The 18,037-nt window shown below is 44.5% G+C and overlaps 1 protein-coding gene across 2 annotated transcripts in view; it reads left to right on the top strand.

Moving 5' to 3' along the window:
* The first annotated feature begins 298 nt into the window (after positions 1 to 298).
* Positions 299 to 18,037, top strand: part of LOC138751101 (casein kinase I) — a 34,713-nt gene continuing 16,974 nt past the window's right edge. For both annotated transcript variants that reach the window (XM_069913179.1, XM_069913178.1), the window contains exons 1-6: positions 299 to 373; positions 5,457 to 5,567; positions 9,048 to 9,196; positions 13,663 to 13,891; positions 14,514 to 14,684; positions 17,570 to 17,718. In XM_069913179.1, the coding sequence (XP_069769280.1) occupies positions 5,552 to 5,567; positions 9,048 to 9,196; positions 13,663 to 13,891; positions 14,514 to 14,684; positions 17,570 to 17,718 (714 nt within the window). In that variant the 5' untranslated portion in view covers positions 299 to 373; positions 5,457 to 5,551. The remainder of the gene's footprint in view (positions 374 to 5,456; positions 5,568 to 9,047; positions 9,197 to 13,662; positions 13,892 to 14,513; positions 14,685 to 17,569; positions 17,719 to 18,037) is intronic.

Here is an 18,037-nt window from a genome sequence, read left to right as displayed (position 1 = left end):
GGGGCCAGGAGAGATTCTCCACCAGGTGCACTCCAAGGAACTTGATATTCTTGACGACCTCAACGGTGGGGCCGTCAATGGTCAGGGGAGTGTGATCTCCCTGGGCCCTCCTGAAGTCGACAACCATCTTTTTTTTTAAACGTTCAGATACCGGTTGTTCGCTCTAGTTGTACTGGAACCCTTCATCAATGTCGAGCATCCTTTGTCTCCCACTGCTGTTTGACCTGATTTTTTTCTGGCAGAGTCCAGAAGTTGAGCCTCTTGTGTCTTCAGAAGATGATTTGATATTTCTTTTCCAGATCAAACAACATTAAAAGCATCATTGTGGAAGTTCTTGACTCAAAACTAAATTAAGGCCAAAAGTCCTTCCAAGGTGAGCAACAGTTCATGTGGTCATCATGAGGTCATCTACTGCATGTGGTGCTCCCATTGTGGCCTCTCTACGTCGAAGAGGACTGGACACTGGTTGGGAGATCATTTCGTTTAGCACCTTTGCTTTTCCTACTGTAATAATGGGGCCTCCCCAGCACCCAACCAGTCCCACACTGATGTGTCTGTCTATGACCTTGTGCAAATTGGAGGAACAACACCCAATATTCTATCTGGGCACTCCAACCAGAAGGCATTAACATCAACTTCTCCAATTGCTGTTGATCCTCTCTCTCTCTTTCCCCATCCCTCTGTCTTCTTTCTTCCAGTTTCCCCACCCCTTCCCTTCTCTCTCCATCAGAGAGCTATCCCCACCCACCCCACCCTCGGTCACCTCTCTGCTTTTCCCTTCTACCCTTCCACCTACGACCTCTTTCTTACCTGTTACCCTGTACTCCTCCCCCTGCCCCTCCCTTTCCTCTGCCAACCCTTTTTATTCAGGCTCTGCATGCTTTTTGCTAATGAAGGGCTTGTGTCCAAAACATTGGTTACACTTCCTTTAGATGCTGTTTTCTACTGAGTTTCTCAAACATTTGAATATCTACACATATTTGCTTTTGGGGAAAATTGCTTCTGACTTTAGGAAAATTTGATTTGCCGGCAGTTCTCTGGAACAGAACATTCGAGTAACCTTGGGATGCCTGCATTCCTCGTGACATTAAGCAGAGCTCCCCTGCTGTTGTCAGAAATAGTGGCATGAAATCTTTTTGCCTCCATAAGAGAAGTCATTTTGGATTAATGTCCTCCACAGGGCTGGTCCTTTTAAATGCAGAACTTCATTGGTAGCAAGGCTGGCTTGCTGAGGGTAGATTTGTTCAGATGGCCAAGTGGGTCTCGACTTGAAGGAAACCAAGCACGGCTGATCCTCGGGATCCTTTTTGAGAGGATAACAAAAAATTTCATTGTGTACTATTGTGTGATCATAATTAATTCTGCACTTTCATTTGTCATTTTTGATACTGCAGCCACTTTTTGGAAGACTAGGTTTGGGCCTTTGCTAGAAGCTCTTTTCACTGAATGTGACGCTTTGAATGTAGTGTGGTTGGAAATTGGTAGTTATTTAAGGCACTTTCGGGTGGCCTGAACACCCCAGTGTAAAGCCGCATAATCTTCCCCCCTTGAGGCTAAAGACGTACTTACCAGAATGCAGCTGAGGCGCCGCCGCCAACCCTCCTCAGGGAGGGATAATCGGCGGAGTGCCGGGCTCCGCTGAGGCACTTGAATGTGCAGCCACCCCCACTGCCCAGCCGACTGGCAGCCACGCCCCCGCCCCCCCCCCCCCCCGGGGAGAGACATCTGGTCTGGGCTGTAACAGCCTGGCTGGCCGCCAATGTACCGGGGCTGCTCCGTGGCTCAAAATGCAGCCTAGCATAATCCCATTGGAAACACAGAGCAGTTCCCCCTGTGTGGAGGATTATGGATAGGGAAGATGGCCATCGCTATGCCGCATATTTGTGACAGGTGGCACTGCGGCACCAGTTGCCCCGCCTCCATCAGATCTGGAGCTGCTACGAGGTTCTGTTTTTACAAGAGAATATACAAATAACCTCCCAAGGATGTTGGGAAACATAGAGACTAATGCAAGGGAGGAACTGAAAGAAATCAGTATCTCTAAGGACATGGTCTTGGGGAAATTGATGGGATTAAAGGCAGATAAATCCCAAGGGCCTGATAATCTACATATTAGGGTACTCAAGGAAGTGGCCATTCAGATAGCAGCTGCTTTAAGAATTATTTTCCAGAACTCGATAGACTCAGGATCAGTACCCATGGATTGGAGGGTAGCTAATGTTACCCCACTATTTAAAAAGGGGGTAGAGAAAAAGCGGGGAATTATTGGCCGGTGAGCCTTACGTCAGTAGTGGACAAAATGATGGAATCCATTATTAAGGATGTAATAGCGGAGCATATGACTAGCAGAGAAGGGATCGGACGGAGTCAACATGGATTTACAAAAGGTAAATCATGCTTGACAAATCTATTGGAATTCTTTGAGATGGTGACAGGTAAAATAGATTGGGGAGAGCCAGTGGATGTGGTGTACCTGGACTTCCAAAAGGACTTCGATAAGGTCCCGCATAAATGACTGGCTTCCAAAATCAAGGCTCATGGGATTGGGGGCAAAGTATTGATGTGGATTGAGAACTGGCTGGCAGGTAGAAGACAGAGAGTTGGGATAAATGGCTCGTTTTCTGAGTGGCAGGCGGTGACCAGTGGGGTGCCACAGGGATCTGTACTGGGACCCCAGCTGTTCACAATTTACATTAATGATCTGGATGAGGGGATTGGATGTAATATCTCCAAATTTGCAGATGACACTAAGCTAGGAGGGATTGTGTGCACGGAAGAGGGGGTCAGGAAGCTCCAGTGTGATTTGGATAAATTGAGGGACTGGGCAGATACATGGCAAATGCACTACAATGTGGATAAATGTGAGGTTATCCACTTTGGTAATACAAACCGGAGGGCAGATTACTATTTGAATGGCAGTAGATTAAGAGATGGGGAAGTGCAGAGAGACCTAGGGGTACTTGTAAACCAGTCTCTGAAGGCGGGCATACAGGTACAGCAGGCAGTTAAAAAGGCAAATGGTATGTTGGCCTTCATATCAAGAGGGTTTGAGTATAGGAACAAGGATACCTTACTGCAGCTGTACAGGGCCTTGGTGAGACCCCACCTGGAGTATTGTGTGCAGTTTTGGTCACCTTATCTAAGGAAGGATGTTCTTGCAATGGAGGGAGTGCAGAGGCGATTCACCAGGCTGATACCTGGAATGGCAGGAATGACTTATGAGGAAAGATTGCGCAAATTGGGATTGTACTCGCTGGAGTTTAGAAGATTGAGAGGGGATCTCATAGAGACATATAAAATTCTGGCAGGACTGGACAGAATGGATGCAGATGGGATGTTTCCAAGGATGGGAAAATCCAGAACCCGGGGCCATGGTTTGAGGATAATAGGCAAACCATTTAGGACCGAGATGAGGAGGAATTTCTTTACCCAGAGGGTGGTGAATCTGTGGAATTCATTGCCACAGAGGGCAGTAGAGGCAGGTTCATTAAATATATTTAAGAGGGAATTAGATCTATTTCTTCAGTATAAGGGTATTAAAGGTTACGGAGAGAAGGCAGGGACGGGGTACTGAACTTTAAGATCAGCCATGATCTCGTTGAATGGCGGAGCAGGCTCGAAGGGTCGAATGACCTACTCCTGCTCCTATCTTCTATGTTTCTATGAGGTGCCTCTGATATGAATAGGCCCTTTCAGGTGGACCAGGCAATGCTGCAGCAGCCTTTTAGGGTGAGCCGGCAAGTTAAGATCCGCTCCTGCCGCAGCCTTCAAGGTGGAGGGTCCACCTGAAAGGGCCTTTAGTTAGTTTTGGTTGCAGAGAAGCCTTTTAACTGCGTGCTGTTGTTGTGGCAGCGCACACCCCTATTTACTGCAGTTCTTTAGAATTCTACAGCTTCCAGGCAGGAAATTGTTGGGCAGATTCATTGGTGACGCGTGCAGAATTGGCCCCAGTTGTAATTAGCCTTCTTGTGCAAAATTCAAAGTAACCGTTGGAAATGAGACCAGGACTCTGGACTGGAACCATTGTTAGGGAGATGCCACCATTTTAGATGGTGGGAAATTAATTAAGACTTTCTTAACTCACTTGTAGCACTCTTATCTGAATGAAGAGGTCGCCAATTGAAATCTTTCTTCAAAGGAATTCATATGCAGAATTTCAGGTGCCTCTGTCCAGTATTGGTATGGCGAAGATGAAATCGAGAACTCTCTGGTTGTAACCAAACCTTTGGGCTCGAGAGCATCCATGGCAGTGTCAGCAGATTGGCTGGAGCCTGCATTCCAATGACAATAGCTCTTTTTTTTTCAAAAAAGTACATAATTAGCTGTTCTGGGATCTTTCTGAAAGATGCTAGTTGCAAGAACATCTTCACGTTGGATTTTAACTGCTGGTGGCCCTGCGATGTAACATTGATGGATTCTTTGATCGGTGTGTTGAGTGCTGCCACTTTTTTTCCTCCCTGACTTGTTGCAAAAGATGGGGCAGTAGCCAGCAATGTCTTCTCTGTTTGAAAGACGGGCACTACTTGCAGTTTGATAAGATTCCATTGTGTTCTGAAGATGCTATCCTACTGGAACAGATTTAATGGACTGTGACCTCTGTCTTTCAGACAGCAAGTTCATGGGTAGTTTCTCTGCTGAAATTAGTCAGGGACTAAGTTGGAACTTTATGCTTTTCTCAATCCTTCCAGTCCTCTTTCCCTTCCCCCACTCTTTTTTAGAAATATTATTTGAAGATTATGGGTCCAGTTTAAATTCTTCTTTCCAATCTGAGTTGACTGTAAATATGGGTTCGGTTGACTCTTCAAGTTTGTGTTTAGTAGCACGCTGGACCCATTCTATCCAAGCACACTAGAATCAGCAAGCAGAGCATATCTTTTTCTTAAGAATGTAAGAAGCAGGAGTCAGTCGGCCATCCGTCCCGTCAAGTCTGCTCCACCGATCATTAAGATGGCTGATCTGATGATGGGCTCGTCTCTGACTACCTCTCTTTTCCCCATATCCCGATTTGTGTTTTTTTTAAAAAAAAAATCATCTATCCAACCTTGTCTTAAGTATATTTACTGAGGTAGCCTCCACAGATTCACTGCCCACTGGAAAATGCAGTTCCTCCTCTTCTCCATCCTAAATCTACTGCCCTGAATCTTGAGGCTATATGATCTAGTTCAAGTCTCCTCCATCAATGGAAACAATTTGCCTATCTCTATCTTATTCCTTTCATAATTTTATACTTCTATAAGAGTCCCTCTCATTCTTCTAAATTCCAGTGAGTACAATCCCAGACGACATAAGCTCTCCTTATAGACTTAAACCCCCCCCCCGTCTCTAGATAAAAAATATTTTCTTACGAAAATGTTACTTTGAGTTATTACCGACAGTAGCTTTTCTCTCTTATTTAGGATGGAATGAGAAGATGCAAAAGAGAATTAGTCTTACATTCTTTATCTGTGGCTTTTCAGGTGCAAACATTGCGACGGGGGAAGAGGTTGCAATAAAGTTGGAATGTGTCAAAACGAAACACCCACAGCTCCACATCGAGAGCAAGTTTTACAAGATGATGCAAGGAGGAGGTAAGTGCTCTGAGTGGCAACCTAGGATGTAAAGTGGAAAGATGGCAAAATGACCTCTGGCTCCAACAGTGCCTGAGAGAGAGATATATATATTTATATATAGTTGCCCTGTATGGGTGTTATGTCTGTACGTGTGTTTTCCACTGTTCGGCACCATGGACTGGAGAACACTGTTTCACCGGGTTGTACTTATCCAGTCAGATGACAAATAAACTTGAGCTAAACATTTGTTGATGGCTAACCATGGTTGTTTGCCCTGGCCACTTGAACCATTATTTCTATTTGCAGGAGTTTATCTGCTTTTCTGACAAGAGTAATATCATTCTTTTATACTGGAGAATTCTTGAGTGAGTCCATTAACCCTAAATGAGTAACAAGACTCTTTTGCAAGTAGGTTCTTTCCATTTAGATTAGGAGAGATAAATACAAGAAGACATGGCTTTAGGGGGAAAGGTTCAGGGGGAACACTCAGAGTGGTGGGAGTATGGAATGAGCTGCCATCTGACGTGGTAAATGCTGGCCCACTCTTAAGTTTTAAGAATAAAAAGGGTAGATGTGGATGGAAGAGGTCTGGAGGGTTATGGAACAGGAGCAGGTCAGTGGGCCTAACAGAATGATGTTTTGGCACAGACTAGAAGAGCTGAATGGCCTATTTTCTGGGCTGTTGTGTTCTGTGGTTCTAAGACCAATCAATCTCGCAGAGATGTGGCTGTGACTGAAAACTGAAGTTTGGGTGTCTGCTTCGGGCTGTGAATAACGTCTCGCCATCAAGAGAAAGATTATTTTCTCCATTTGACCAAGAGGCACCATTGTGGTGAAGCTCAGCCATTCTGGTTGTGTGTTTCTATGTTTTGTACCGAGGACCGGAGAACGCTGTTTCGTCGGGTTGTACTTATCCAATCAGATGACAATAGATTTGGAGGATTTTGCTGTATTTATGTTTTGCAAAGTGAGATTACAGTAAGTGTGGGTCAGAACCTGCTGAAAGTGGATTGAAGTGTATTATTTATAGAGGTTAAGCAAACTTGGATTCTTCTCTCTAATGTTAGAGAATGGGAGGCAGTCTTAAAAATTGAGAGGCAAGGGTGGTCATTTTATTTTCTCCCATCATGGAGTTGTCAGTATCAACAGTCTCGGTCATAGGTTTACATAGTTCTGCAGCTCATAAATGAGCCCTTCAACTCTTATGCCCACGTCAACCAACTTGTCTACTTGTTGTTAGTAGGGTAATAACCACTGAATGTCACGTAGGTGAATAGACTTTTGATGCTTGGTATTTATTTGTGGCACCAGCCTTGCCTAAATGGTGTCTCTGTCTTGCTGGCCCACAGCCATGAGGACTGTTTTATTTGCTGAAAAGTTGCAAATGGAATCGGACATGGTGTTCTCATCAGTGAGCATCCCTACTTCTGACTGTATTGGGAAGGTGGCTTTTGAGCCAACTAAAGGCGGTTGAACCACAGTCGTTGTGCAGAAGAACTGCTTTGTTGTCCAAATCATCGCAGCCATTTTCCTTTTTGGACAAGCCACTTGGTTCCCACTGGCTTTAGTTTTACTGAGTGAAACTTGCCGTACCAGTTTTTCAGTGAAGGGACTCTTCTCAATCATCGAACTCCCTTCTTGGGTCTATATTTACACCAAGTCAAACACGAAAGTCAGCAGGCGCTGTGATTGTAGTTAAAAACACACAGAAATGCTGGAGGAACTCAGCCGGTCTCACAGCGTCCATAGTAGTTAAATATACATTACTGATGTTTCGGGCCAGAGACCTGAAGAAGGACTAAAGCCTGAAATATTCCTCTAGTATTTCTCCATGTTTAGACTGTGATGAGATCTGGAATGGAGTTACCTTGGTGAAATCCAAACTTGACAGAGATGAGCAGGTTTATTTGCAAATGTGTGCTGCTTGGTAGCACTGTCAACAACTTTGAGAGTAAGTGGACTGGGCATTAATTGTCTAGTTTGGATTTGTCTTTGTGTGTGTGAACTGGCAATATTTGGGCAACTTGCCACATTTAGCTAGATGACATTGTTGAACGGGATCTTGTCTGACTCCAAAGGCAGGTGATCGTTTATTTAATGTCTTGTTTGAACATGGAGACCGTCTGAAGTGCTACCGTGGTCTTTTCCTGGGTTTCACGATCTCGAGAAGGCGCTAGGTCTTCTATCGAGGCCGCACACATCTTCACCCCTTTGCCCGCCGTCAGATGAGTCAATCGCAGTGAAATGTTCACAGCATCAAAAGAGGGGGCATTGCAGTTGTGCCCACATCCAAAATCCATAGGTACCCACTTGATTTCTGCCAAAAGTGGGAACTTTTTAAATTATTCTCTTTCAGCATGTGGCATTTTCAAAACTTGTGGAGTGCTTTAATGCCAAATTTTCTGCTCAAAGGTTCAGTCTTTTATTCCCACCTACTGTATCTTTGGCAGTTTTTCTATTTAAAATGGGTGTGCCTGTGGGGAAAGTTTACTTTCTCCAGATGAAGTACGATCATTAAACAGTGACGAGAGAGTGGTGGGAAAGCTGCATGTTTGGATCTGCTGTGCTATAATAGTTGACCCTTTTGAGAATTCTGTGTGGTTGCAGTTCAAGATTAATGTAAACAAAACCTGTGATTCTTTCAACATTTGCCCAAGGATATCCAAAGTCAGTAGTTAAACACATTATCTCTTGCTGGAAGTTGAATGTGTCCAGACAAATGTGTGATTGTGTACAATATGAAGGTGCTTTTTCTAGCATGTAAACACTTAAGCGCCACTTAACATCTGTTCGGACAAGGTCCGACGGCATAGACATCCATGGTCCCATTCAGTTACCACAAGCAAGTCCGCAGCAATTTAGAAAAAGCGATCGCTAGCTGTAGGAAATTGTATACCATATACCCAAACTGATCCCACTGCCCCATTCTCCTTCCACAGACCTATATCAGTACCAACTAAACCCAATGCCCCACGCTCTCCCAACAGCTTGTGTTAGTCCCCACACGGATCCCACTGTCCCGCTCTCCCCCTACAGCCCTGTGTCAGTCCCCACACTGATCCCTACTTAAAAATAAAAAGTTTACTGGTACACTACATTATCCCATATAGCTTTGCTCAGTAATATGTTTGCACAATGCCCACTTTTGCATAATGCCCAATTTCACAGAATTTTGGGCTTTAATTGATGCATGACTGTATGTGCACAGCACTGTACCTTTGATCCCAAGGGACTGCTAATATATTGGATGAGTTTGGTCTGCTTTGGATTTGGCATGTGTTACTGATTCAAGAGAAGACCATTTAAAAACAATTGGGTCACAGTAAATGGTATATTGTCAGCACATTGCAGTGGCCGCAGTTTTACGTCGTGTGGTTTCCTGGCATGAGGGATGGCCAGTTAACAGCAGCTGGTAACTTTTTCTTGCTTTGTTAACCTGTTGTTTGCTTGGTAATAGTGTGACTGATTTGCTTTCTGTATTTTGGGTTCTTCCTGCAGTTGGGATTCCTTCAATTAAATGGTGTGGTGCAGAAGGAGACTACAATGTGATGGTGATGGAGTTGCTTGGTCCTAGTCTGGAGGACCTCTTCAACTTTTGTTCACGCAAGTTCAGTCTAAAGACTGTACTTCTCCTGGCAGACCAGATGGTATGAACTTTCATAATGTGCAACTACTCTGACCAGTGCAACTGGAAAAGGGGGTGGGGGGGGGGGCGGTGGGGGGGAAAGGAATGAGATTCAGAATCAGAATTTATTTTCGTGAAAGTGTGTCACGAAATTCGTTGTTTTGCGGCGGCATTGCATGTGGAAAAATAGCTGCAAATTACATTTTTGAAAATAAATTAATGCGAAAGAGGAAAAAAATGAGTTTGTGTCTGGTTCGTTCAGAAATCTGATGGCAGTGGGGAAGAGGCTGCTTTTGTATTGCTGGGTGTTCATCTTCAGGCTCCTGTTGGTAGCAGTGAGAAGAGGACCTGGCCTAGGTGGTGAGGCTCCTTGAGGATTGAGGCTGCTTTCTTGAGACCCCACCTCTTGTGGTTGAATAGTATTGTAATGAAACCACCAATGTCTGTGACACAATTGAATCATTTTGGTGTGTTTTGTAATTGTTGCCAAACCATGCCCGCCCATCTACTATATCTCTGGTCAGCGATGATCAATTCCCTCTTGCAATGTGGAATGTTTAGCATAGAGAGACCAGCTCGGTTAGCACATCGCTGTTACAGCACCAGTGACCTGCGTTCGAATGCAGCACTGCCCGTTAAGAGTTCGTACTTTCTCCCCATGTCTGCGTGGGTTTCCTCCTACCATTCAAAACGTACCAGGGGTTGTAGTTCAATTGCGTATAATCGGGCAGCGTGGGCTCGTAGAGTATGTCTAATTTTTTTTTAATTATATGTCAGCTTTTCCAGCCAGTTCTTTATTAAGTTTAATCACTGTTAAATTCAATAATTGATTGCCACTCTGCAGTTCCAAAGCTGACCAGATCTATTCTGTCAATAAATATTTGACATGGCCAGAAATTTCATTACTTTTCCCCCCCCCCCCCCCCTTTCTGTCCACAATGGCGGTATTTTCTCCTAAGCTTTTAATCCTGAGACCTGTGGATTTTACTTCTTGCATTTATCCAAATATTTGGCAGCAGTTTCTACTTCCATCTCTTCAGGCAGTGACTTCAAGCACTTGTTCCCCGTTTCCCTTCTAGTTCCTCCACAAGTCCTGATTTTGATGCTCCTTTATGTCCTTCCTGATGACATTGAGCCAAAGATGGATGGAAAGGGCCCTCGATCATTCTTGAGCCCTATTTCATTAATGTTCCAAAACACAAGGGTGGCACGGTTAACACAGCGCCAGTGACCGGGGTTTGAATGCGGAGCTGTCTGTAAGGAGTTTGTAGGTTCTCACTGCACTGTGTGGGTTTCTTCCGGCTGCTCCAGTTTCCCCCCCACCATTCAAAAACACACTAGTGTTGAAGGTCAATTGAGTGGCACGAGCTCGTGGGATTAAACAAAACTTTTCACCGTGCTGTATGTTTAAGCATCTGTATCCCCCATTCTGCCAAGGGAAATGGGTCCCCCCTATTCAAAACTTTGTTCGCCTCACTTAGATGTGTCTTTGTTGCAAAGAAAGCTGCTCCAGCCAAGATGGTTTCCCCAGCCCCAGCATCATCCTCTACATCAGCCATTTTCAACCTTTTTTTGGCTCTGTTCAAGATTAGTTGGTTTATTCTCTACTCCAATCCTACTGAAGACATAAAAGCATACAAAAAAAAATTGATGTTACGTAATGTGAAAAGAAAATGAGACATTTACTGAATGGCTGAGAATGGCTGCTCTACATCAAATGCTATCCCATCCTTGCCACAGTGCAGTGTCCATAGTTTGGATACAATTGTTTGACCTCACAACTCCTAGACTGTATCCATGTTCCATCTCTAGCTTCCTGACCAATATTTTGTGGTTGTATATTCCCAGATCCTTTTGTTAATTTGCATGTTTTGTTTAAGTAGCCTCCTGTTTATCTTGCATTAAAATGTATTATTTTAATGATACAGCAAGGCCCATGAACCTGTGCTAGCCAACTACACCCAATTAACCTGTCAACCCCAAACATTTTGGAAGGTGGGGGGGGAACCGAAGAACTCCGAAATCTCACGCAGGTCAAGGGGAGAACACACAAATTCTATACAGACAGCTTTGGATTTGAACGCTGTAACAGCGTTGAGTTAACTGCTGCTAGTTAGCCAGCATGTGATTCCATACATGGCAACGTGGTTGATTCTTAACATTGTTAGTTGAGGGGTGATTGGGGGTAGACAACAAATCCTGTTGTTGACAGCCTCATCCAATGAATATGTTTTTTTTTAAAGTGTGCATTTGCAATGATCAGCAAGGTTCTTGTTTGTGGCCTGACTTCAAGTATGGCATTAATATCTCAAGCCATCTAGCCCTGAGCTCCAGGGCATTAAAAAGCCTTTTTCATTAAAACCATTTGGCTTTCTCGCAAGAGTCAAATTTTAATGTCCTGATGTTTTCCCATGGACTTGCTTTCTTGAGTAATCTTCCCTGTAGGTCTTTGTGAAACAGCTTGCTAACATCATGTAGTTTAAATTTGCTACCCTCATCAACCAGCTCAAATACAGGTTGTACACCTCTTATCTGGAGCTCGGTGGCAACTCCCATGGCCCAGCATGTTTGAATCAAACACCTTACAGACAGCTCGGGAATCGAACTCTGGTCCCCAATCACTGGTGCTGTAAAGTCATTGCACTTACCGTTATTTCCTGTTTTAAGCTTTGTTCTACATTTGATAGCTTTACATAGGGGGTTCCTTTAGGGGTCGATTTCTGTTTTCTGGCATTTTCTGTGGTCTGACAGTGGCCAGATACAACCTGTATTCATCTTTTCAGTTTTGTGCAGCCTAGTGGGTTTTCTGATTCACTTTGTACCAATCCTGTTTTGTGCTGCCTTCGTCCATCGACAGGCTGTTCAGAAAAAGAAATCTGAACTCCCCTGATGGACAGCATTAGTGCCACGGGATAGCTCACATTCCTTTGATGGCAGTCGGGCCAAGTCTAATATTTTGCTCTCCTCCTTTGGTGGGGCACACTCTGTTCTTGGAGTACCATGCTTTTAAATTCTCTTTTTTTTTTGCTCCCAAATTTCTCTCTGGCTTTGCCCTTCTTTCTGCTTCCCGCCTCTCCTGTCCAATTTCATCTGATTCTTCAACAGCCTGCTCACCCCCGACCTATTATCATCTCTGATTTTTCTGCAGTTAGCAGCCATGGTTCCAGTTGTTTGGCTCGCAGTGATTTTGTGTAAGTCTTCTTCTTCAAAGCTGACCTCTGGTTTAAAGTTGCTTGCAGTTTCACCTAGTGTCAAACTTTGCCTTGGGGTGGTCTGATGCTCCTCAATGGGAAATGTTTAAAGGTTCTCCACAAATGCAAATTGTGTGCTTTGCTGGGGAAGTCTGATCTATCAATGGTCAGTTTATTATTAGCATTTTACACACCCAGCCTGCTCATTTGAGCAATGGTTGTTGGTAAACAAAAATGTCGCCAAGAATGCAAAGCAGGCAGTTGCCCAATTAAACTTGTGTCAGCAGTAGTTTCCTACAGCTAAAGTGTTCAAGTTGGCCATTGCACGTATCCCGGTGTGGTAGGTGGTTGTTTTCACCCCCTTTCATTGGTCCAGCAGCATTTTGTAAATGTGGAACTTGCTTGGAAGTGTGACGCGCTGAATTCACGGGGCTAAATCCTGACCAGCGAGGAGGTGCAGAGCCTGCAGGTTCCTGAAAATATTGCGGTCTATCAAATAGGAAACTTTTTTGAAAAAAAAAGCAAAAATGTGATGGATGCTGGCATTCTGAACTGAGAAATTTGAAATACTTGGCGTCCAAGGGGGGGGAAATAATTCTTCTAGAAATCTAAGATGCAGAGGAAGTAGAGAATGAAAAATGTCCGTGACCGACCAAAGACAGGAGAAATTAAATAAAAGCACGGTGAATATTGGGACGTGGCAAAGAATGAAGTCAGTCTCTATGCAAACATGGAAAGTGAATTATTTCCCGGTGCTGGAAATTATTCTATACCTCAGTTTTTGAATGGATTTTTTTTTACATTTAGCCATGCAGCACAGTAACAGGCCCTTCTGGCTAATGAGCCCATGCCACCCCACCAATTAACCTACAAGCTCTATAAGTTTTGAAGGGTGGGAGGAAACCCACGCAGTCACGGGGAGAACGTAAAACTCTTTACAAGACAGCACCAGCAACCCAGGTTCAACCCAGTGCTGTCCTAATCATTCCGTCTAATTGCTAAATAATCTTTATAAATCAAAGCAGGGTGAAATGATTCGAGGTTTTGATACATTGTGTTCCTATGACTGGAGAGTGACGTGCATGTTTTTGTACTAAAAATTGATCAAGGAAAATGCCATAGAGTTGATGAGTAAATAAGCGGTAAATTGAACAATATCTGTAGTGACTTCCTGTTAAAGGGCATCCGTAAGGTATCGCAGACCAGATCTAGTGACTTGAACGTTCAGAAGCAGATGAATAAATTCCTGGTACATGGTTTTATTCTTTTTGTTATTCACTTCCCCCACCCCTTCCAGATCAGTCGAATTGAGTACATTCATTCCAAAAACTTCATCCACCGTGATGTTAAACCAGACAATTTCCTAATGGGCTTGGGCAAGAAGGGTAACCTGGTTTACATCATTGACTTTGGCCTGGCCAAGAAGTATCGCGATGCCAGGACTCACCAGCACATCCCATATCGGGAAAACAAGAACCTTACCGGCACAGCGCGGTATGCGTCCATCAACACCCATCTAGGCATCGGTAAGTAAACCGAGACTGCGCGTCTGTGGAGCCTGCACAGAAAGTGAGTTTCCAGTTTCTGCTGTTAACATTAGACCGAGTTAGCAAGGGAATCAGCTCTCCAGGTATTGGGGAGGAAGCCAAGTCAAGATGGAGAGGAGTGGGGGTGGAGGGAGGAGTTTATGATCAGTGCTGGCAATTGAATGGACCACCTTGTCTGCAACACTCAAACGTGCTGGAGAAACTCAGCAGATCATGGAGCATCCATAAGAAGTTAAGGGTAACCAGTGTGTCAGGCATGAGCCCTTCATCAGGTAGTTACCAGGCCTGAAATGTTGGTTACCCTTCATTTCATACAAATGCTGCATGACCTGCTGAGTTTCTCTACCACATTTGTGCATTGCCCTCGGCCCCAGGATCTGCAGACTTTCTTGTTCAACCTGACTGGACATGTTTAAATTTTATATTTAAGATTTATGCAGTAAGAACTTTGAGGCAATGTTTCTATGTGGGGAAACTAGAGGTACTTGGGAAGTGTTTGAGTTGGTGAATTTAGAGAATCCCTGAAATGCCATTTTGCTAGTGACACACATATAAATAAATTTTAGCTCCTGACTTTTAAATGAAAAACGAATCTCCACAGAACAAAGTCGCCGTGATGACCTGGAGTCACTGGGTTACGTCCTGATGTATTTTAACTTGGGCTCGTTGCCATGGCAGGGACTGAAAGCAGCCACAAAACGGCAGAAGTACGAGCGCATCAGCGAGAAAAAGATGTCCACTCCGATCGAAATGTTGTGCAAGAGCTATCCATGTGAGTGCCCCGTGCTCCTGGTGTTTTATAGTGATGCTTCACACTGAGTTAGCAGTGCCATCAAGTGTAAAATCCTATTTGATCTTGGTTCGTCTGTATGTGTGCTTGCAGTGTTTGGCACAGAGGATGCTGTTTCATTGGTTGTACTTTTTCAATCGGGTGACAAGTCAATTTGAACTCTTGCTCCAACACAAAACCAATGGACTGTGTGCGTCCATTTCTTTGCATGCAAGGTTAGGTGGTTGAGGACATGATTGTAGCAAAGCCCAGCCATCACCACCACCTGTTTCATACATAGTCCTTGGTGGATTCACTGGTTCAGCAGAAGCAGGAATGTAGACGCTCCTCTCTCCATTGCACTGTGTGGCAGTCGAAGCTCTTTTTTTAAATAATGAGGATGCTATCATACCCAATGTGTGTATAACGGCCAATGTTTTGATCTTTGTCACTTGCCACAGTACTGTGGATTGAAATCATGGAGGATTACGGAAGTCGTAAATCAAGATTCATTTCTTATGTAATAAAAACAGTGCACTCTTGCGTGGAACTTGCTTTTGTCTGATGTATGGTTCGCCATCGGCAGAAATTGCCTGAAGCACCTCTTACAGTCAGAGAAACAAAAGCAAAGGAGAGTCCCCTCAAGAGTCACTGAGTGCCTGTGGATTTACCTCCAGCCCTCTCACAGCCAGAGTCCAGTCCAAACCATTAGCAGCCCGAGCTCCAGTTCTGAACCTCCGACACGATCTGGAAGCCTTCGGCGCCATTGGCACCCTCTCGCTCCCTTTAGTCAGTCTATGCGACGATGAGCCAGAATACTACTGCAGTGACCTGTGAACCCCCGCCCCCCTCAAAAGCCCATGGCTCATGCCACAGAGTTCAGGGGTATCTAATTTTTTTGACTTGCTTTTTTTTCTCTCACCACCAGCCCCCACCTCAAGAAGCCAGATCAAGTTTTTAATTGCTGTTGAACTCTTAACAAATAGTACCTATGAACAGTGATTTGCGGCAGGTAGCATGTTCACATCTAGGAAAGGGTGTTGCATTTATAAATGCAATGGTAACCAGGTATTATTGAAGCTGGAAACAAACAAAAAAAATTCTTAAGACCACTAATACAGGAATGTTATTGCGGAGTGAAATAAAACCCCTTGCCTTTGTACTATGCTTTGTGCAGATTTTTCTCTTTGGTATTCCTGTGTTAGAACCTTTGAGAGATCTTATAGAGTCTCTGCTAGTTTTGCCCCTCCTGATGCATAGATATAATCTAACTGTTCTGTCATCGCAGAGACTTTTTTATTTTTCATCAGTATTTGCTTTTCCATAGTTGTTATCATCTGTCTCTGAAGGAGAAAATTCCTGAATTGCCTTCCCCTGGAGTTAAACACCTGCTTCACCTTCCCTTGGCAACACCCAAGTTAGTCCTCTGGTAAACGGTGATGACCGTGCCTGCAGGTGAACCTCTATCTCCTCTTGCGTGTTGACTCGTGAGCTTGCATCGGGTGCGAGACCCCAGCAAACCCTTTCCTCAACCTAGCCTCTCTGTGGGGGTAGTACAGCCACAAGCATAATTCTGCAGTCTGAAGATCCACCTGAAACACTGCCAATCTAGGCCTTCCTTTCTCTTTGCTGTTCATTTTTTAAAATTTAAATTTAGACATGCAGCACGAAGACAGGCCATTTTGGCTCACAAGTCCATGCCACCCAATTAACGTTTCGAATAGTGGGAGGAAACCAGAGCCGCCAGGGAAAACTCATGCAGGCACGGGGAGAATGTGCAAACTCCTAACGGACGGTCCGGGATTCGTGTCCCGGACCCGATTGCTGGCATTGTAACAGCATTGCACTAACCACTATGCCAAGTGCGCTGACGTTGTAGAGGCTTCAAAGGAGGTTCACTAGGATGATTCCAGAAATGAAAGGGTTAATGATAAGAGGAGCGTTGACACCTTTTCTGTGAATTAGGAGAATGAGGTAGGGGGCGGGGGGGGGAGATCTCATTGAGACCTCTTGAATGTTGAAAGGCATAGACAGAGGAGATGTAGACCGGTTATGGTGGGTGAAGGGTACAACTTCAAGATTGAAGGCCATGCTCTTCGAACGGAGACATGGAGGAATTTCTTCAGCCAGAGGGTGGTGAATCTGTGGAACTTGTTGTGGAGGCCGGGTCATTTGGATGTATTTAAGACTGAGATTAATAGGTTCTTGAATAGCCAGGGCATCAAAGGTGGTCAGTGGGATTGAGTGGGAAAGTGGATCAGCTCATGATTGAATCGCGGGGTAGACTCGATGGACTGAATAGCCCATTTGAGGTTTTTTTTTAGATGTACAGTGTGGTATCAGGCCATTTTGGTCCACAAGACCGTGCTGCTCAATTACACCCAATTAACTTACAATCCCAGTACGTTTCAAACAGTGGGAGGAAACCAGAGCGCCCAGAGGAATCCCACGCAGATGCGGGGAGAGCATCCTTACAGGCAGCATGGGATTCAAACCCCAGTCCTGATCGCTGGTGCTATAAGTCATTGCACTAACAGTTACGTCAACTGTGCCTATTTCTTTTCCTTACCCATTCCCTCTGGCTTGATTGGGCAGATCCTGCTGCTAACTTCCCCGGATCTGTCCCTTGGGACACCTGCCACTTCGAAGCCAGGTGTTACTTTCCTTTTGACACAGATGGTGGTTTGCCAGTGTGCAAGATGTAAGGGAACCTTGAAATCTCTGAACTGCCTCATTCCTTTCTCAACTAAATATCGTCACTTGGGACTTAGCAGCCCTCTTGTAGCATCCACCACTGGCCTTTTTTTGACCCAATATTTCTTGACAAGTAAGTCTTGCTTCAGTGTTTCTGTGATACTAACCTTTTTATTTTCCCTTCCCTCACTTAGCTGAGTTTTCTACCTACCTGAACTTCTGTCGCTCCTTGCGTTTCGACGACAAGCCTGATTATTCGTACCTGCGCCAGCTTTTCAGGAACCTTTTCCACCGACAGGGCTTCTCGTATGACTACGTCTTTGACTGGAACATGCTGAAGTTTGTAAGTGAGGGCATGTTAAGAGTGAAAACTTGGGTGCTGGGAGTGGACTGTAGGTATGTTCTGTAGCACATAGCATCAAATAAAACCTTTAGGAATCACCTAGTATTGCTGGTTTCTCAGAGCCCTATGGGATTTTGCAGGCAGCATGGATTTCTCAGATGGATGATTGGAGTAATATGTTGGAATGGAGTGAGAAGTAGTTGATGGTAGTTAGGGGCAGATGCTTCTGGGATTGGTGCTTGGCCCCTGCTAACCTACACAGCAAAACTCATGTTATTCGAAATTTAAGCAACTGACAAATAAAACAAATTGGGGGGAA

This window comes from Narcine bancroftii, unplaced genomic scaffold (assembly GCF_036971445.1).
Source record: "Narcine bancroftii isolate sNarBan1 unplaced genomic scaffold, sNarBan1.hap1 Scaffold_691, whole genome shotgun sequence".
Classification (NCBI taxonomy): domain Eukaryota; kingdom Metazoa; phylum Chordata; class Chondrichthyes; order Torpediniformes; family Narcinidae; genus Narcine; species Narcine bancroftii.
The sequence above is the reverse complement of the archived record's forward strand: the minus strand, read 5'-3'. Positions and strand labels throughout refer to the sequence as shown.